Source organism: Balaenoptera acutorostrata, chromosome 12 (genome assembly GCF_949987535.1).
Source record: "Balaenoptera acutorostrata chromosome 12, mBalAcu1.1, whole genome shotgun sequence".
NCBI lineage: Eukaryota > Metazoa > Chordata > Mammalia > Artiodactyla > Balaenopteridae > Balaenoptera > Balaenoptera acutorostrata.
Genome location: NC_080075.1, coordinates 58,304,332 through 58,326,495, shown reverse-complemented (window position 1 = coordinate 58,326,495; position 22,164 = coordinate 58,304,332). Strand labels below are relative to the sequence as shown.

The 22,164-nt window shown below is 39.2% G+C and overlaps 1 protein-coding gene across 2 annotated transcripts in view; it reads right to left on the bottom strand.

The window, feature by feature from the left end:
* THADA (THADA armadillo repeat containing) overlaps positions 1-22,164 on the bottom strand; it is a 314,299-nt gene that overhangs the window by 182,059 nt on the left and 110,076 nt on the right. For both annotated transcript variants that reach the window (XM_057557813.1, XM_057557812.1), the window contains exon 27: positions 1,118-1,207. In XM_057557813.1, the coding sequence (XP_057413796.1) occupies positions 1,118-1,207 (90 nt within the window). The remainder of the gene's footprint in view (positions 1-1,117; positions 1,208-22,164) is intronic.

Here is a 22,164-nt window from a genome sequence, read left to right as displayed (position 1 = left end):
TGAAAAAAAAAAAAAATTATTGTACATAAAAGGTTTAAAACTTTAGGCAAGGCACTATCTTCCAACGTTTTCCTCACTAAGTAATTATGTATTGATATATAAAGTGAGACTCCATGATCAGCAATAATTTTCCGTTTTGCGTTTTTTCCTCCATTCACTTCATATTTTCTTAGTGTGCAAATGAGGAAGAACTACTGGCAAAGCCATGGATTGGGCTTTTGCACAGGATTCTCTTCTCAAAGCATACTATTTGATAATTCGAGTCTGCTGTTTTGATTTCAGCTGTTCAGACAGTAGAGAGGTGTCTATTCCAGAGTATGAAACGTGAAACTTTCAACATCCAAATGTACTTAAGAAAGCGTGAACAGTCACTTACTAGGGCCAGAAAAGCCTGTCTGCACAAATTACTAACGTGAAGAAATGTATCACAAACAGAAGTAAAATTCATTGATGCGATTTTATTTTCTCATTACAGACAATTGGTATAAATTCACGCCAAGTGCAAAAACTGCTAAAAGAATAAAATGGTCCATGCTCTAAGATGTCGATTCTAAAAATTACACTACCAGCCACAGAATGTGATTGAAAAGACAATGGTGAACTTTTTTATCTGTTCTGATCAGACTGGAAGCCCTCTTAATAGCATTATTTTGTGTTTCCAGGGTCACTGGCCATCTGCACTCAAGGAGAATAGTACCATTTCTGATCACAAGTGACCAGATTAGTCAGCTGCAACAGGCCAGTGATTAAAAAATGACAGGTGTGTGTTAAAGCAAACTCAATATGTAAACACACAGATTTTGAATATGAGGAAGAAAATGATTCTTAGAAGAAATCACCATGTGCTTCTAAAAAGCTAACTCCTATAAAACACTAAAAACTTTAAAAATAGGATTTTTAAAATGTAAAATATAAAACCTGGATTTTATACAACCTTTCAGGCACATATCTACTACAGAGTGTCAGGCAACATGATGTATTTAATAAACAAGCACTTTAAAAAAATCCATCTATGTTTACAAGGAAGAAGCTGATTAAAAACTGCTGCCTGGAGGGAAAAATCTTGAAGTAATTCACATCCTTGATTTCACTTTGCCCCACCCTATTCTCTTCTTACCTGTCTACGGTATTGGCTACAGTTTCCAACTGTTTGAGAAGAAAGGGATAGAGTTCGGGGAAACGAGAGAAAAATTCACTCCCTGTCATTCTGTGGAGAGAGAAAAAGAGATAAATTACTATCATTTATTTCTTCTGATTTGATAATAAAGCCTTTTTATTTATTTATTTTTCTAAAGAATGACAACGCAGATCATTTGAAGATTTAATGAAATAAAGTTAAGAACAAAACTCACATCTGAAGAATTTAACAATCAATAGAAACAACACATTTAATTTGGATTTTGGAAATGCTCTTAACGCATGGAATTTTATCTCAAAATTTAAGATTACATATACTTACAAGTATTTAATACTAACTTCTGACAGCGAAGAAATATGCAATTTGTGAAAATGCCAAGTTTCCACAATTGATTTGGACTATGAGTATAGTCGGCACCTGGAGGACTGAGACTGACTCAGCGTCAGTAGGAGGGGCAGCGTCAGTACTGAGGGCAGCGTCAGTAGTAAGGGCAGCGTCAGTAGTAAGGGCAGCTTCAGTAGTAAGGGCAGCGTCAGTACTAAGGGCAGCGTCAGTAGTAAGGGCAGCGTCAGTAGTAAGGGCAAATGTAAAACAAGGTTTCTCGAAGTCGGCACCAATGGCAGCTTGGATGAGCTTCTCTTTGTTGTGGAGGCCGTCCTGTGCATTGTAGAGGGTTTAGCAGCCTCCACAGCTTCTACCCACTAGATACCAGTAGCTCAACACCCCCTCCTCCCACCAGCTGACAACCAAAAATATCTCTGGATGTTGCCAAATGTACCCTGAGAGGGAAAAAAAGGTTCCCAGCTGAGACCCACTGGTCTGGAGCACGGTTATCAGAAGACATGGCATGTGAAGTTCTGGAGCGCCAATCTGAGAGGGCTACCTTTTCCCTCTTTATAAATACTCCCCCCTGAACTCTGACAAGATTCTGAAAATTGGTCCTCAAACTGTACAACCGACAAAAAAGCTCAAGCTAAACATAGCGTTTGGTGTTAAGTACTGTCTCCAAAACTATTAAAGAATTACTCTGAAGGGGTAAGATAAATATTCCCCAACTTGCCCTTCTTAGCAACTCTAGATGCATGCTCCTATTAATGAAGACCCAAAATATCATTGTTTAAAAATTGGGGTATAAAAAAATTGGGGTGTATTTCACACACAGTGAAATGCTCAAACCTTAAGTGTACCATTCAATCAATTTTCACAAATGCATACACTCACGTAATCCAACCCTATGAAGCCTCAGTAAATTTCCATCATCCCAGAAAGTTCCCTTGTGCCCCTTTCCCAGTCAATTCTGAATCCCCAAAGCAACCATGATTTGATTTCTATCACCACAATTTGGTCTTGTCTATTTCAGAATTTCATATAAATGTAATAATGCAGTACATAACTTTTTGTGTCTGGCTTTTTTCACTCAGCATAAAGTTTATGAGATTCATTCATGTTATTCAACATATCAATAGTTTGATTCCTTTTGAATATACAAGGTTGTTTATCCATTCTTCCCTTGACAGACAGGGACTGTTTCCATTTGTTGGCTTTCATGAATAAAGCTGCTATGAACATTCTTACACAAGGTTTTTTGTGGACACATGTTTTAATTTTTCTTAGATAAATATCTGATAATAAAACTGAACTATGTTTAACATTTTAGAAAAGTGTTTTCCAAAATAGTTATAGCATTTTACACTCCCAACAACAAATAAGCATTCTAGTGGCTCTATATCCCTTCCAACATTTGCTGTTGTCTTTTTTTCCATTTTAGCCATCCTGTGGGTATGTAGTGGTATTTCCCCATGATTTTGGAGAGAAGTGATTACTTTTGTTTGTTGCATACTTTTTAAACCTTACCACACTATAAATTTTCTTCTATACCTATTTCATATTCAGTAAGATCAAATTTTTTAAAAAGTCCTTACTCCATCCCAAGTTACAGATTTATTGAACATTTACTGGACATTTTATGTAAAATATACTCATTTCCTTTTTGTACTTATTAGATATTTTTATGGAAAAAATTAATAAATATTATAAGAAACACACTAGACTGCCCAGTGCCTCTCCTCATAGAAAACTATGCAAAAGTATCTTAGATTTCTCTTTTAAAAAATTCAGTGCATTCAAGTACTTACTTTTTGTTTGACTTTTTTCCCCCAACAAATATGTATATTACATATACTGCTGTGCACCTTGATCTTTTTTCATCTAAACTATATCTACAAAGTCATTCAATATCAGGCACCCTGAACTATTTCTTTACATTTAATGGCTGCAGAGTAAACCACATTATGGTTGAGTGTAACTGATTTAATCCCCTAATGGTTAGGGCTTTGGGTTGTTACCAGTCTCTTGCTGTTACAAAGGATAACATGTATAAATTTCGTCTTAATAAATTGCAAACCTGGGCTTTGCAAGGTCAACGTTCTATTGAGGGGGAAGACAAAACAATTCCGCTACAGGCTATGTTACATTCTTTACCACCTCCAAGCAAAACTGGTCAAGAATATCAGCTTCCATTTTTAGTGGAGTCACTTAAAGATAAAACTGTAAGAGTTCAGTACTGGGATCCCTGAGTACATTTGCTCATACAGAACATCTCCATCTACACAACAAAGCCTGGTGGATATCTCTTCTCAAGGAATCAGTCACTAATTTCCAGGGGAGTAAGTCATTCCTTAATGGCCTGATATCTCTTGGTGGAGTAACAAAGACAAGCATTCTCACTTAAGTAGACCATATGCTTGTTATCACCATCATCTAGAAATTGCCTTGATAAATAACTGGCTCTGCTGACCATGATAATAAAAGGGCTGAGGAGCTACTATTCTAAAATTAAAGCCTTTTTTTTTTTGGCTGCACCGCGCAGCTTGCAGGATCTTAGCTCCCCAACCAGGGATCGAACCCAGGACTTCATGACAAGAGAAAGCAGAAAACATAGGATGACATACGATTTTTTAGAAATCTGAATGCCAGACTAGACAGATTCACCTGTCTTACAGGCATTGAAAGTATCTGAATAGGAGAGAGAGGTGACAAGAGCAGACAGACTAGAGAGAGTAGAAATGTGGTGACCCCATGGACATTCACTAAATGTGTACCTTTTCACCTCAACTACAGCATTAATATTTACAGGCATCTATACTTCCCTGCATCTCTCTTGATACACAGCACAATACTATGTACATGTTGGTTGACTGGTAAATATTTTGGCAATGAATGAATAAGTAATATTAGCCGCAGAGGAAAAAAAATTCTAATATAGTTGACCTCAGACCTATGCCTTATGACTTTTTTCTTCTCTCAGTGACTGGTACCCACCCAACTGACACTTAACTACTCACCCAACTTGCCAAGCCTGGAACTCCCAGTGCACCCAGTCAACAGGCAAATCTTGCTGCTTCTACCTCCAGAGTATCTGTTGAGTCTATTTCCCACCATCCCCAGTACTTACAAGTCTGACCGCCATTATTTCTTGCCTAGATGCTATGTCAGCCTCTCACTTGATCTCTTTGCCTCAGAGCTTCCCCCTCTGTAACTCTCTGTTGTGATAAGAATCCTCTCTTTAAAATACAAAGCTAATCATGCGACATTATGAGATTAATGGCTCCCTACTGCTTTTTGGAGAGTCTAAACTCTTTAGCCTGATTTTCAAAGTTCTGCTTAATCTGACTCACTTGTAAAGCTATCTCTTGCCTCTCCACCTTCAAACCCAGCCATGCAGAGTTTCTTTTGGTTCTTTCAACATTACATGCTCTTTCTAGTCTCCAGATGTTGGCAAATATACTTTCTACTAGGAACACTTCTGCCCTCGCCCACCCCAGACTGACTCCAAATAATCCTTCAATTTGGGGCTTAGGCCAGCTTCTTCCAGGACACCTTCCCTGATGTCGCAAATGTGGGTTAGGTGCCTGACATTGGTCTTACACTATAACCTACAATCTCCCCATCATAGCACTTATAGCACTTCATACATAGAACTTCCAATTTACTTATTTCTCCCACTGATTACATGTTCTGCACAGGCAGAGACTAACTATATCTATCTTATTTCTCCATATTATCTCAGGTACTAAGTATGACGCTCAGTTCACAGCTGGTGCTTAATAAACAGTTGCTGAGTGAATGAAGCTAGACGAAAGAGTCCTTGACAAAGTCAAGGAGAAAAGGAATTATGACTAAGATGGTAACAAATTAATAATTTCTTAAAGTACATCCATAGCTATATCTAAGGACATTCAGAATCATCATCTGAATCAATAAATTGAGTATCTTGCCAGGGCTCGAAATGTTCTTAAACACAAATATACAAAGCTCATCTCCCTGGTTTGCAAACAGTTTGATTCTAGCTCCCCCAAATAAGCCAACAGGCTGATATGTTACCTCCCCAGATACAGCAAGCCCTGGGGGTAAATTCACCAGTGACAGGCATTTCAAACCTGTTTATCTATGTGGCCAAAAACTAGCCCAGCAACTTTACAGGAAACAAGAGAAATGATAAAAAGGAAAAACTGAACCTCTGTTAAGTTCAAGCTCCTAGGAAGACAAAGGAGACCAGCAAAAACTCTGAATGGGATAGAACAGACAGACACAGGAGAAAACAAACAAGCCAGGACAGAGAGTGAGAATAAGCAGCTTTAACCTTGGAACTGTCAGACTACACAAAAGGTGAGTTATTCCCTCCCCCACCAGGTAAGAATTATGCAGGCACAACCGATGAGAGGCTCTTGGGGGAAACACAGAAGCTGCCTGAAGAAATCCACTTGCCTTGCACCAAGAACAAGGAACACAGAGTGGCTGTGATCTCCACCAAGGCGCTCCTCGGCCTGCCATGTTCAGTGCTGGACTCCCCCGGAGCCCAGCCGGGGCCGAGAACACAGTAGGCTAGCAAGAGAGGTTTACTGAATGAAAGAAAATGCTTGCCTGGCGCCATTTTGTTTTATTTTAAAAGCGATTTTAAATGTATTCTAGCACTTCTTATTTATCGAGAAAAAAATTAGATAATGAAGAACACTGCAAAGAAAAATCTAAAAATCACCACAAACACACTACCCAAAGATAGCTACCAGTCTGTTCTGAGGTCTGTCTATACCTTTCTCCTCCTTATATACTGCTCTATAATCTGTTTTTTACACTTCACAATATATCAAGAACACTGTTTGTATCAATCTGAACCCATTTTAATGTAGTAGCCTGTGTGTGGTACACTCTCTGTGCCTCTCCTATGCTTGAACATAGGTTTGGGGCACTAATCCAGACACCATCCAGAGCAACTCATCCCGTTTTGGCTAAGCTGTGTGGGGGAAAGCAGTCCTAATCCAGCCACATTCGGCGCTGCCCTTTTGTCTGCACATTCCACATCTAATCTTGGTAATGCCAAGAGAGTCTAGTTTTTGAGAGCATCTGAGCTTTGGTCATTTTGGTAGTCCGTGAATCCACCCTGCCATCTAACAGCCTAGAGGAACCTTCAATTGAATCAAGCTTCTATTTCTCTTAGAGATCTGTATCCTAAGATTGGCCACACATGAAAAGTTGAAATGCCAGAAGCACATGCTTCTGAGTTTCACAAAAGTATCAGGATGAAAACTATCATGCAAAGAAAAGAAGCACTTAGGAAAATGTGTTAAAAGTAAAAATAAGGTATATCCACCCCCAATTCCTACATACATACCCCCTATCAGTCTCAATCATCTCAGGAACAGGGATCAACAGAGTAATGTACAGAGGTATAAAAAGAGAAAGCTAGCAAGGGCAAGCAAAAACATGCAGGAGTAAGGAAGTACATAGTAAACAGCAGCAAAGGCAGAGTTTGTGCCTGGTTTTAAAAAAAACAGGACTTATTCAAAGGCCATGGAGAAAACACCATAAAACTGGTCATTAGATGGAAACAAATGATGAAGGCAAAAGCCTGGAGGTTTTCAGTCTGTATTTGAAATGGGAACCCAATAAACTATTAAAACCTAGCTACTCCCCAGATTCTGGCCTATAAAACCACCCCAGAGGAGAGAAATCAGCTAAGGGCCTATGTCTCCTTGCCACGGTGATTGGTGATAAAAACAGCAAGCTCATCTTAAGAAAAACAGTGCTCCCAAATGCAAACAAACCTACAAAGAAGACAAAGCACACACACACACATTTCAAAGGATGATCAAATGCAAACTCATAAAATAGAAAAAACTAATAAAAAAGAAATCTGGATTTGGACTCCCACCAGGAGAACCATGTCTGACTCCATTTCTAGAATCCTCTCTCTACCTCTGACTGGGGCTGACACCAGAATTTCTCCCTAGAGTACTAATAATTAAGCAAGAATAAGTGACTGGACAAAAGGGATGTCAGGGGTCCCAGGGTCAGAATCTTATACTCAAGAAGCACTTGTAATCACTGTGATGGGTCCACCAGGAAGTCCTGTTACTAAATTTCAGGCAAATGGTATAGGAAGTTAAAGGAAAGGCATCTTTTTCAGGGTCTCCGTTCTAAGGGGACTGACTCTGACCAGGTCTCCTGCCAGTCTCATCTCCCTTCTTAACCTCTGTAGATAGCCATGAAATTCTTGGCCACGTCGAATGTTTTTCTAATCCTTCCCTTCAGGAACTGCTTTTCAGGTGGAGAATCTTCCAAATCACAAAACCAGCCATCACTATACTATACCCAGGGAGGGAAGTTAAAGGTCTTGGTTCTGGAAGTGCCCTGCCCTTCCCCATGTGAAATCACTAGCCAGGAGTGAGCTGGGAAATAGAGTTCCACTCCTTACCCAGCCAGTTGGTCAGTAAGCATGCATCTCTTGAATTCCTCATGTGTGCAAGGTCCCATTCTAGTAGCTTATATTGGATTTTTTTACATCAGAAATTTTTTTCTTAGAAAATGTTTCTTACTGAATCTCCTTACATATAAAGTCTCAGAATCAGTCTATCTGGGTTAATTCAATAATCATTTTCTAAACAGTTTGTGGTAGACTGTTTCCAAAGATGGCCGACAACAGTTCCTACTGCCCTATATGTGCAGGTCTCCTTCCCTTCAGGAGGTAGGGTCTATCTCCTTTCCTCTGGACTCTAGTCTAGCCCTGTGCCTTCTCTGATCAACAGGAGGTAGTGGAAGTGCCTTAGGCTCCACGAAGCAAGGCAGCTTCTGTATTCACTGTCTTGAGGATGTGACTACTCTGCTAGAGAGGCCCCTCTAGCCCCCCGCCCCCAGCCATTTATGCCCCCAGTTGACATCTCAGATGAATGCTTCCACTTGAGTGATCCCAGATGACACCACACAGTAAAGAAGAACCACCCAGCTGAACCCAGCCAACCCACAGAATTGTGAGAAATAAAAAACTATTGTTATTTTAAGCCACTAAATTTGGGGATGTTTGTTATGCAGCAATAGGTAACTGAAGCACAGTTATAACATTCAAGGCACTGAGTTATACTCTGTGGAAAAGGTAATATGCTAAATAAAAGGGACCCTGATAACAAGGAACCCACAATTTAACTCTCACAGCTCTGGAGGCCAGAAATCTGAAATCAGTATCAACAGTCCAAAATCAAAGAGTCAGTGAGGCACCTCCAGAGACTCTAGGGGAGAATACAATCCTTAACCTCTTCTAGTTTTGGGTGGCCGCTGGCATTCTTTGCCTGTAGCTCCATTACTCCAATCTCGGCCTCTGTGGTCACACTGCTTTCTCTTCTTCTGTCTCTCAAATCTCCCGTCTCCCTCTTATCAGTGATTACATTATCCCAACCAAATAATCCAAGATAATCTCCCCATCAAAAGATCCTTAATTTAATCACATCTCCAAAGACCCCCTTTGCTTACAAGGTAACATTTACAGGTTCTGGGGGGGCCATTATCTGCCTAGCACAACTGTGAAAACACAAGAGTTAAGTCACTAAGGGCAAGAATGAACATAACTGGTTTATTCCAAGCCAGTTGTTTTCCAAATCTTTAAAGCAATGGACCACTTTTTTCAACTATAATCTAAATATTTAAAACTTAAAAAAAAAAAATCAACAACAAACTAGAACTGTTCTGGTTGAAGCAGGGTTGAGGTGAGGGATCATCAGTTTGGTCTCCATCTTATCCTTTGCAAGCGCAGGCTCTGATACACCTATGTGAGCTCAAGAGTCACAGTTTAGAGAGTGAAGGCTTTGGAAGACAAAGTGAAACTCAGACATCTGTCCACACTCCCTACCTCTTTACTTCCTTTTACTCCCATCTTTTCAAACCTCTCTAGTTAAAAAAGCACACTCCATCTGTCCCTACAATAATGATTTCATCTTCTTCATAACACTAATAGTTACTGCTGTTTATTAAAACATGTCCCAAGTCTGTCTCCTCTCACTAGGAAGTTAGATCCTTAGACTAAAAATTCTTATTTCATCTCTAACCTCAACACCTAGAATGGTGCTAGTATATGGGACACTCACTAAATATCTGCTGGCTTCTTACTGTTTTCTTAGAACTCCCTGCACAAATCTTGCCCCAGAAAAGGATGGGCTGTCTTCTTTTCAACCATAGGGGTCCATTCCCCAACAGTCTGACTCTAAAAATATGTACAGGATTAAAAAACTCTTATTTGGTAATTCTAAAGAGTATCATACAGGTATTAAAATCCTAGTCAAGCAAATGCACTAAACATGCAAACAGTTCAAACAGTGCTGAACTGGCCTCATTCTCATCCAAAATTCCAGCAAGAAATCACCTAGAAATTTCTTTTTTACTCATTAACAGTTAATAGACTAATTTAGCAAAAGGTCCAATATTTCAGAGTAAAAGCTTTTTGGTTTCTGTCCCTGTGTATACTTTCATTCAATTAATTTTTTCAAGATCCTACTCTAAACCTTATAGACATTTTCATTAAGGCTAATATTAATTTGCCAATTCTTATTACTAAAGTGAGGGGAAGGTGCCAACAAGAGTTCCAGACTTCAAGGAAAATATTAGAATGAGAAGGACCCTCAGAGAGGTCTACTACTCTAATAGCTTAATTTTCCAGATGAGGAAACCAGTGCCCAGAAGAATTACGTTGAGTCTCCCAAGATCAAAATACAAGCTGGGGGGAAAGTGCACAACTAGAACCCAACTGTCTTGTTTCCCAATCTAGCCACTAGACTTTTCAGGGTTTCCTATTACACAGGTAATCCAACCATCCTGTGCCAGGCATCTGCTTAACGAGCAGAGGACACTATGGCCCAGATAGGCCAGTTTTCAAAGGAGTTCATATCCTCATTATTGGATCAGATAGCGATCTCTCCACTGCTGTCAATCAGCCCTGGTCAACTTAGATTAAGATTCCCTACCTGAGCTTCCACTTCCATACACTGAGCCTGGCCCACCCACTGACTTTAAAGGGAATAGATGAACAGGCAACCCGCCAGCTCAACTAAACTTCAAAAATCTATCCATCTGCTCTTACAAAGCATTTTCAGAGATCACTGGACCACAGACATTCCATTTGATCTAATAGTCTCAAGTCTCTCCTATATTCAAATTAAGAAAATCTTACTAATACACTACAACTCTTAACCATTCTCCCCACCACAACCGCCCCCCCCAAAAAAAACACTAAAAACAAAAATACAACGGAAAAAAACCTCTAAATCTCATGCAAATCAAACCAGAAAAGAGAGTGTATATGCTTGTTCTTATTCAGGCTCAAGGCTTCCTTCTCCCTAGTGAATCCATGGTTTTTTTTAAGTTTACACTCAGGCCAAGGCTTATTTACAGGGAAAACAAAAACAAAAACAAAAACAGAAAAATCAAGGAGTCACCAGGCAAATGTTACATTCCCAATAAATACACAACGCTGTCCATAATGAGGTATGATGTGATGTCTGATGTACATTTTCCCAAATTCACAGCTAGAAGAAATAAGACTCAGAAATCAAAGTGTGATTTCTTCTGCTGTATGGATAAGAGTCTCCACTTAGTAGATGTCCATCTTAGACTGCAGGATTTAGTCTTCTCTCTGAACAACTGCCTGGAAGTAATCAAAAAAATGGGATAATTTTCAACAGATTGGCTGGATCTCCAGACGAAGAGGAAAAGCCAGCGTTTGGCAGAGTTGTGAAAAGAACATTTTGGACATCTTCGCCATTTATTTTTTGGAAAGCCAGAAAACTAATCTGGAATAAGTATAACTCATTATTGTTATTATTATTTAAAACCCTAACCTCTGGCTCCTGGGTTTGGCAGCTGGAAGCATGTTGGTTTCTGTAGAAATGCAAATGAAATTTATTAAATTAGACATTCCAGGATCAGGGTTCTTGTTTGGTATTCTCACAAATGCTGTTTTTTTAAAGTACTCTCAAGTAAGTAGGCTGCCATCTCTTCACAGACCCTGGAAAGCCATCTGCTTGGCCCTGAGAGCAGCCTGTACATTGAGATCACACAGAGGCAGACTTTCAACACGGCTGGGAGCCATTCCCTTCCATGCGTGTTTCCCCTTAACAGCCAGACCCCAAATCCTTCAAAGGCTGAGGCTGTGTTTGCTACTTCAACTGTATCTCCTACAGCACCTAGGAGAAGAGACAGACATAGCATGCACTGCTTACATTTTCAAAAATAAATTAAGGAATAAATCATGTCTCTTTTCTAACCCTCTTTTTAGTTATATTCTATTAATTATCAATATAATTAATATACACTCATTTAAAAAACCCTAGACGAGTTAGTAGTAAAAGAAATTTCACAGTGGCCCATTCTAGACCTTTTCTATACATGTATAAAAACATTGAAATTAAACATATGATACACACAGTTGTTTTGGAGGAGTGGCAAACATAGGTGTGTGTGTTAAATATTGTTCAGCAACTCGCTTTTTAAAAAGTATTTAGGTGCTTTACGCATTTATGTTCTGTAAGTAGAAAGAGAAAAATCAAGTTTTCCTTGTCCTTAATTTTAAAAAATGTTTAGAATAAAAGTATATTCTTATTATTTTATCTCTGTATTTGATCGATAATCTAGCTGACTACAAAATAAAAGGAAGGAAATCATACTCCATCAGAATGTTGAAGGTATCTCTCATATCTTCTAAGTCTTTTGCCATTTTGATCCTTAATTCTCCACATGTGAACTGTTGTTTGTTTTGTGATTTTTTTTTAACTCTACAAAATTTTAGAAATTCCATGATGATGTGTCTTGGTGTGGATCATTTTTCATTCATTGTACTAGAATTTGTACCCTTTAGTTCTAGGAAATTTTCCTGTGCTATTTCTTTGACAATTTCCTGCCCTCACTTTGCTCTGCTCTCCCTTTTGAACTCCTTTAAGTTGGATATTGAACCGCTTGAAATAAACTTCTAATTTTCACATTTTTTTTCTTTCCCACATTCCATCTCTCTTGATCTCTTTAGTTTTTGCCCCTGAAAGGGTTCTTTTACTCCGTCTTCCATCCTATGTTTTGAAATTTTTATTTGAGCTATCATATTTTCTTCATTTCCTACAGCTCCCTCCCTCCCTCCTTCCCTCCCTCCCTTCTTTCCTTCCCTTTTCTTTCTTCCCTTCTTCCTTCCTTCCTTTTTTTGGCCGCGCCACACAGCATGCCGGATCTTAGTTCCCCGACGAGGGATCGAACTCGTGCCCCCTGCAGTGGAAGCGTGGAGTCCTAACCATTGGACTGCCGGGGAAGGCCCCTTACAAGTGCTTTCTTATTCAGGTGGCTCTTTTAAAAATACCATCCTGTTCTTATTTCATGTAATCAATTTTATCCCATTTCCCTGAGAAGGTTAATTTACCTTTTTTTCATTTTAAGCTTTCTTCTGGTCCCTATACTAGATCTGCTTCTATTCAATTCCTTTTTTGCTTTTTTTAAAATCTCTATTCTTCACTGATTATAAATTTTAGGTGGCAGCTGTTTCTTGGAATGACTGTGGTACTTGTCTCCCTGTTGCACAAACACACACATTCCAATGCAAAGAATAATTCTATCAGTTAAAAACATGAAGTTCCATAATGTGTCAAACAGGGTTTAGAAAACAGGCCAACAAGAAGGCAGCACAATGAAGACCACCCTGAACAAGCAATATAGCAGAAAGGTATTTTATTCAAAGGATGGTTTCTGGTTTTCTTTTCTCTGCAGAAGCTTTTCATCATGTGAATCTAAAGAACACCATTCTAAATGCAAAATGTTCTACATAAAAGATTTTTCCCTTCTTTCCAATTTGGCTGTGACTCTAAAGAAACAGAGACACAATAGTTACTAAGGAGGCAGGAAATCCTTCCAGTTAACCAACTTTTACATACTGTTCCTTATGGTCAAAATGGTGACCACACTGTGGTAACTCTTTTTGACTTTATGACCTTATTACTAAGACCGCCAATTACAGTCATCGTTATTTGAGCAGAGGAACTGCTTGAATGCCAAAAGACTACTCTACAGTACTATTTAACCTTTCCCAACAGAGACTCATTGAAAATGGGAGCTTGGTAAAATGTTTCACCTAACCTTGCAAAGATACTTCCCAGTAAATATTTGAAGGATATAAATACCTCCAAGTAAAGTCTTAAAAATGTGTAAAACTCACAAATGTTAAGCCAAATACCCATCTTAATTATATAATCACATAGAAAGTAAAATAATGCCATGAGTTCAGACAAAGGAAAAAATATGACACATAAACTAAGGCAGTTCAAATATTACTTATCTGCCTATATTAAGCCTATTTTCAAAGGCAAAATATTTTTACATAATATGCACAACATTTTATTTTATTTAAGTAAAAGGCTTCTACTACATCATGGGTTAAAATTTGAAACCGTGTTCCATAGATTATTTATTCTGTGGTGGAGTGGAAATGAGGAAACACAATGCAGAGAAAGAGCAAAGGTTTGGAATCAGCCAGACCAGAGGAGGATTACTTATTGGCAGTGTAACTAACTTTGGGTGATTTATCCAACCTTGCTGAGTACCTTTCCACTTAGTTTTCTATGAAATGGGAATAATAGTGCCTACTCTGTGGATTTACTGTGAGAAATGAGATAATACATGGACAAATCTAACACTGTACCTTCTCATCCAATTACACATGCATTGTTCTTTGGCCTTGGCTCCTGCTACCCAGCCCTCTTTGTTCCCCTCCCCACTTTAATAAAAGATGAGATGAAAGGAATAGAGAGGAGATTGGTACAAATTACCATTAAGGTCAACACACTCTGAGATTCTAAGATCTAAGAGTACCAGAGAACACAAGTCACTTTCAGTCTTGCCATACAAATAGCTTTTAAAAATACATGAAGTGCCGCATTGAAAACATGAGTAAAATGTGGGTTTGGCACAAAAAATTTTACTTAGTATTCTGAATATATTAACACCTATACTTTGCAGTAATCATACACCAAACTATAAATGTAAGAGTCAAAGGCCAGGAAGACAGCTATAAAGTGGGATGGATGGATCCATATTGGTAGAAAAAAACATGGTTAGGGCATCCAAACACAAACACACACACACACACACACACACACACACACACACAGGATGGATATGAGACAATAAAAATGATGGTATACAAGGCTGCTCTCACATTCTTCCACTCACATATGCTAAGAAAACAGTATTTGTTGTTGTATTTTTTTTAAGGCTTTCATAGAGCTTACTTTCTTTTCTTTAAAAAATAAATTTATTTATTTATTTTTGGCTGCGTTGGGTCTTCGTTGCTGCACGTGGGCTTTCTCTAGTTGCTGGGAGCGGGGACTACTCTTCGTTGCGGTGCGCAGGCTTCTCATTGCAGTGGCTTCCCTTGTAGCAGAGCACAGGCTCTAGGCACACGGGCTTCAGTAGTTGTGGCCCGCGGGCTCAGCAGTTGTGGTGCACGGGCTTAGCTGCTCTGTGGCATGTGGGATCTTCCTGGACCAGGGCTCGAACCCATGTCCCCTGCATTGGCAGGTGGATTCTTAACCACAGCACCATGAGGGAAGTCCCAGTATTTGCTTTTGATGTGCCCATTTTACTAGTAAAAACACACACTTCCATAACTGAACATACACACAAATAGGTGCAGATGCTTCAATAAAAGTATATTTCATCCTTGGAAAAGGAAAACCATATTTCTCATAATTATTTGTGATTACAATAGACCAGCTAGCCATTGAGTCTGTACAGAAATAATTTAATGTCACTCTAATAGTTTTCCAAAAAGTCTCCAAATTTGCCAGAAAACAAGGAGCTTACAAAAATGGTTGATATAAAGACTAAATAAAAATAACTAATTGAAGGAACAGTCACTAATCGTTTTCATATGTAAATTTTGGCATTCCATCTTATTTTTAATTAATTCCATTAAATTGGTGTTTCATAGGTCAGGGGATTTTATGACTACAGACCAAAAATGTTGTTTATAAAGCCATTTACAGGGAACTGCCCACAAATATTTTCTAATACATTTTTTTCCTTTTGTCCGATTCAAATTGTTATTGCTTCATTTTTTCCTCCTTTAAGTCCAATTTTGTTCTTTGTATTTACTTCCACTTCCTTTCTTTGCCCTTCAACAAGGGGTAGTCCATTATAAAGTCTACACCATTCTTTTAAAAATTCATATAGCACCAAATAACTCTAATCTGCAAGCACACTAAGGAAGAAAAGGGAAAAAAACAACAAACCAGGTGATAGGAGATAAATATTCTTACACACAAAGCCTCACTCCCCCAACAAAAACGCATAAATAGGGTGGCCAAGGCTTATTTATAGAAAGGACAAAGGGTAACACAGGATAAAAATGAAAATATAGCCAAAGAAGCCTCTTAGTCTCCTCTGGCCTAATTTAAATAGGGTTACTCAAGTTCATGGATTGGTAATGGATGATGTTGCAAAATAATGATGAATCAGAGTCATCACTAAAATATTGTTTTATTCTAAGGTTGGACAATATCATGTTTCGCCCTAAAAGACATGACTCACAGGGAGCCCACAATTCCTTTTCCTTTCTTCCCTGAAATTTGAAAAAAACCAAAAAGGGGTGGGGTGAGGGAGCCACATATCCAGAGTTCCACACCATTTTAATGGTGATTCAATTCTGCTATTACTCAGATATGTGACTCAGGTAAGTCACCTAACTTCCAAGTCTCAGTTTCCTCATCTGTTAAATGGGGATAATTATGCCTAACGTACCTATGTTACCTGGTTACCATCAAATGAGGTAAGAGATCTGAAAGTACTTTGAAATCATCAATTTCTGCTGATTCTACCTCCTATTTCTCAATTCTGTTCACTTCTTTCAATTTCCGTTGTCACTATTCTAATTCAGATCACCAATATTTCTTCCTTAGGCTGGATCACCTTTACAAATATCAGACCACATAGGTGCGTGCCCATTCATGAGGAAAATGAGAAAAACCAGGGCAATATACATATAGCTAAACGTATTCCATTTAAATATCTAACATTTATTTGAGATTCTCCTGTGAGTGTGGTGTATGTGTATTTGTAGGCATGTATGCTAAAACGTTCTTTATTATTTTTTTAAATAAATAAATAAATTTATTTATTTATTTGTTTGTTTATTTATTTATGGCTGCGTTGGGTCTTCATTGCTGCACATGGGCTTTCTCTGGTTGCGGCGAGCCGGGGCCACTCTTCATTGCGGTGCGCGGGCTTCTCACTGCGGTGGCTTCTCTTGTTGCGGAGCATGGGCTCTAGGCGTGCGGGCTTCAGTAGTTGCAGCACGCAGGCTCAGCAGTTGTGGCTCGTGGGCTCTAGAGCGCAGGCTCAGTAGTTGTGGCGCACGGGTTTAGTTGCTCCGCAGCATGTGGGATCTTCCCGGACCAGGGCTTGAACCCGTGTCCTCTGCATTGGCAGGCAGATTCTTTTTTTTTTTTTTTTTTTAATAGGGAAAAGATCAGTAATCTTTTTTTTTTTAATTTATTTATTCATTTATTTAATTTTTTTTTTTTTTTTTTTGGCTGCATTGGGTCATCACTGCTGCATGCGGGCTTTCTCTAGTTGCAGTGAGCAGGGCCTACTTTTTGTTGCAGGGCGCAGGCTTCTCATTGTGGTGGCTTCTCTTGTTGCAGGGCACAGGCTCTAGGCGCGCGGGCTTCAGTAGTTGTGGCACACGGGCTTCAGTAGTTGTGGCTCGTGGGCTCTAGAGCGCAGGCTCAGTAGTTGTGGCGCACGGGCTTAGTTGTTCCGCGGCATGTGGGATCTTCTCGGACCAGGGCTTGAACCCGTGTCCCCTGCATTGGCAGGCAGATTCTTAACCACTGCGCCACCAGGGAAGTCCCAAAACGTTCTTTATTTTATGAAATGAGCCTGAGAAGTGGGATGTTTTGTTTTTGAATTTTATTTTATTTATTTTTTAATACAGCAGGTTCTTATTAGTTATCTATTTTATACATACTGGTGTATATATGTCAATCCCAATCTCCCAATTCAAGTGGGATGTTTTTTAATGTCCTTTTGTTTTTTTTTTTTTTTTGGTTGGTTCATGAAGTCCAAACGTCTGGGTACCATTAGTCTATATTATCCTAACAAACAAAACTATTCAAACAAACTGATCTCCCAATCTTCAGCGTTTACTCCCAATCCAGCTTCAGTATGTTCTCTACACTGTGGCCAAAATGATCAAACTAAAACAAATTTAATCCTATTACACCTGTGCTTAAAATACTCTCCTTGCTCCTGTGTCCTCAAGTTGGCAGACAAGGTCCTCACCTCATCTCACGCCACGCCTCCTTGCACACAGCACAGCAATCGTGTGTTGTGATGACTCACTGTCACCCCCAGACTTCTGCACAGGAGCGGTCACCCTCTACCTCACCTGCCCTTTCCCAAGTAAATATTGCATATCCTTTTGTTCAGCCATTATCTTTCTTGCTCTAGGGTGTCTTTCTGAATTCCCTCAAGCCCAGATGACATGTATCTCCCACGTGCCATTAGAGCAGCAACCCTTCCTTTCCTCACTGTAGAACTTGACTTGTAAACTGATAAATATTTACTGGGCTTCTGCTATGTGTCAGGCACTGCTCTAGGTGCTGGAGATAGAGCAGTGAATGAGACAAAGATCCACCTCCAAGGAGCTAATATTCTAGTTAGAGGAAACAGATTAGAAATCAAAATTCAAAATAACAGAGAAGTGAAATATTTGGTGATAGCTCATAATTGTATCCCATGAACCTGGAACAATGCCTGGCTCCTAGCTGGTGCTCAAAAATTATTTGTTGAATGAATAAACACAGGAGTGTCAAAAAGCAGTACACAAATATGAAGGATTGACTACTGTGTGCACTGGGTTCAGACTGGCCTATTAAAATCTCTTCTTAGAGTGTGGCCCAAGCTTTCAGAAGCCTTAAAGCATGCTGTGTCAGTCACATCAGGGCATTCGCTATTCTGAGAGTTGGTTTTATACTTCGCAAAAGTAATAATTTTGCCAGTAATTTTTAGATCAAATGAGTTAAGCACTGAAGTCTCAAAAGTCCCAAATTGGCACAGCTTGCCTCTTCCTCAAACTCAAAACACAAAATTAAAAGAAAGCCAGTTCCTTATATGGTTCAGACACCAGGATGCTGGCTTCCTGCTACATCGAAAAGGTTCATACTGGAAAAGTCAATAACTACCATGAACAAGGACCTTGTCAGATCACTGTCAAGGCATAATCCCCACCTGAGTTATAACCCGCTGAAGTGAATTAAAGTCAAGAAAGTAAACATTTAATGAATAATCAGTTGCCTTTGGTTCAAGAAAGGTCTTAGAAATAAGCTTTCCTTTAATTAAGAATAAAAGTACCCCAGAAAGCTGAAATGAGATCTGAGGAACACTCCACATGGGTCAGCTAGTCAGCATAAGAAAGAGTTGGCAGTACCCAGGTGAAACTGCTCCAGAGTGTGACTGTAACACCATTCTGTTCATGCAAAGATTTGGATAACAGATTTTCTGGACAGAACTGGGCCTGACATCTCCACTACCAAGCTGACAAGCCAAAAAAATAAACCTGGTAAAAAGGTACCCAGTGGTTTTGAAAATAGCTCGCTGTCTTTACTGACTGCTAATGATCAAGCCCTGGGCCTAGGCATGCACCAATCAATCAACCAAGGGACAAACATGTGCTTAAAAATAAGCTAAGTACTCTGGAGGACACTAGCACATAGAAGATACAATTCTAAGCCTCAAGGGTTTAAAATCAAGTTTAAAAAATTAGACAGAAATTAAAACAAAGCATGATTGAAGGACTGGTGTGGTAAGAGCCAACAGAGTGGCATAACCTGGCTCTGGAGACCAAAGCAGAGGGGAGAGCCTCCAAAGGGATGCTCAGGGAAGGCTAGTTTCACAGGAGGGAAGGCAACCAGGAGGCTGACAGATTTGGAAATGCAGAGGAAGAGAGGTCCTGAACTAGTCTAGGTGACTCCTGGCCTTGAAGGACAGCTAGGAGTCCCCTTTCCCAGGGGTGTGGGGAGCTTGAAGGAGGAGGAAGTATGTGCAGGAGATGGGGCTGCATGAGGACACCATGGAGGTAGAGATGTGTAAGGCCTGCCTGAGGACAAAGGAAAAGGCTACAGCAAAAAGCTCCTCCAGTAGAGAGCAGGTTGGAAGGCCCTGAATGCCAAGCTAATGAATTTCAACCAGATTTCTCAAATACTGGAAAGCTACTTGAAGTTTTGGCCAACGAGTAACACGATGAATTGTGTTTAAGTCTGTCCTAAATAAACATTTTTACATAAGTCTACACTGCTCACACAATAGAATTAAAAGGGAGAATTTTTCTCAACAATGTTCCAAAAGTTTAAAGACCAGCATATTTTCATAGATATTTAAATAAAATCATATCACTGTGACTAAGTTTTAGATCACTCAGTAAATCACATATACTTGAGTAAATGCAGCAACCACTGAAAGGTTCATTTTCAACAGCACTGAAAATGACTTTTTAAAGACAAACCCAGTCCTAACTACACCTTACTTCACCCTCCCCCCAAACCTGACTAGTGTCTTTATTTTTGCATTAAGCGTTACAGATTTTCTTATGGACCTGGAAGGAAGAGCTGTTGGTCATCAATCTGGATGGTGCGTATTAATAACGTCTTTGTTCAGAAAATTTAATTATAGGTTTGAGCCTTGGACGAATGCAAAATGAAAATATTGGAGGGGACTTTCCTTCTGCTAATCTGCCAACTAAGCAGTACCATGGACTTTCAAAACTGTCCCTGTGCACATCATTTGGAGAGGCGGTCTCCTCCCTGGTGTCTGGGGCATGGCTGACTCCAGTTTACTCCTGATGGCTTCCCTGGCCTAATCTTGGGCTGCCCTGTGCCGCTCAACTTCCAACAGAGGTTCTGCAATCAAAGGCCCGAGGATGCTCAAATGTAATTTGGGCCGTTTCATACCTTTTAGAGGCTTGTGCCTCAACAAAGGCGACATGACTGCACTCGTTCACTCTCACTGGCTCCAGGCGACCCCAGGACTTTCCCACCTTTGACCCCATAAGCTGTGTAGACGGAGCCCAGAGTTTAAAGCCAAGCTTTAATCTACCCTCAAGTTTACAAAATGATTTTACTCTGACAAGTGATTATCTGGGGAAGGCTGCTGAATATGCTGAAAATGCAGTGTTCGAGGCTGCATTTTATACTTTGATTATCATATAGATGCTAGCACTTAAAACCTGTATGGTGACAGAGCATAACCAGACTTATCATGGTGATCATTTTGAAATGTTTAGAAATACTGAATCACTATGTTGTGTAACAGGAACTAACATAGTGCTGTAGGTCAATTATACTTCAAAGACAAGCAAACAGAAAAAACTCATAGAAAAAGAGATCAGATTTGTGGTTACCAGAGGTGGGAGTAGTTAGAATTGGAGGAAGGTGGTCAAAAGGTACAAACTTCTAGTTGTAAGATAAATAAACACTAGGGATGTAATGTACAACATGATAAATACAATGAACACTGCTCTATGTTAAACATGAAAGTTGTTAAGAGAGGAAATCCTAAGAGTTCTCAACACATGGAAAAAAATTTTTTTCTATTTCTTTAATTTTGTATCTCTATGAGATGATGGATTTACTGAACTTACTGTGGTAAGCATTTCCTGATGTATGTAAGTCAAATCATTGTGCTGTACACCTTAAACTTATACAGTGCTATATGTCAATTATATCTCAATAAAACTGGAAGAAAAAGCAAAACATAAAAAGATAAAAATAAAAACTATAAACAAGGAACCAAATAAATAGCAATCATATCAGTTAAAGACACTGGATTTTGAAAGTTTTCTGAGCAACTATGAAAGCAAGGAGAAAACCCTGGTTAATAAAAGACCTGCTTTCTAAATCTTAGGACATGTTCAGGCACTCTTCCACAGAAAGTCTAAGATTCCTGCCAGTGTCACAACAGGAAAAGTTGCCAACCAAAAACTGTCAATATGAATGAAAAAGTATAAAGAGAATTTCCCAAAGTAGTAGGGGGGAACAACAACTGCCTGGAAATCTCTAAATCAGTCCCTCCAAAAGCACTGTAGAGTGAGGGGAAATTTTCTAGTTTAAAAAGTAGGGGAAGCTTTCCAATTTAAAGTAAAGTTAAATAAAAAAGTAAAATAGAAGTTAACAGTCTCTCCAATGTATTAAAACATTCAGATTCCTAGAGAAAAGCAATATGTAAATATAACATAGAGGAATTATTAGGGCAACATTTAATTGAAAGATGAAAGAAACCAAATGATCAACAGATCATTTTGGAAACAAGACCGAAGGACTTGGGTTTCTCTTAATTTCTGCCATTCTTTCATTTCTGAGCCCTTATGCTTTTAGAGGCACTATGCTTGGCATTGTGGGAGAATACAAAGATGAATTTGGCTTTCAGGTCCCCTCAGTACAGGGACGGGGGGGGGGGACCCCAAATCAAAATCATAAAACACACAACAAAAAGCCATCCCTTTCGGAAACCTGCCTTAAATGTTAAAAGCCATTTTCAGTTCAAAATGCAAAGGTAATTCTTCCCACAGAGAGCTGATTATTTGGATAGAGACATGTGGTAAACATTTCCTAGGGAAGGAGAGAATGAAAAAAGGTCACAGGTCAAAGTCAACTGAGAAGAGCTGCAACATCTCAGCA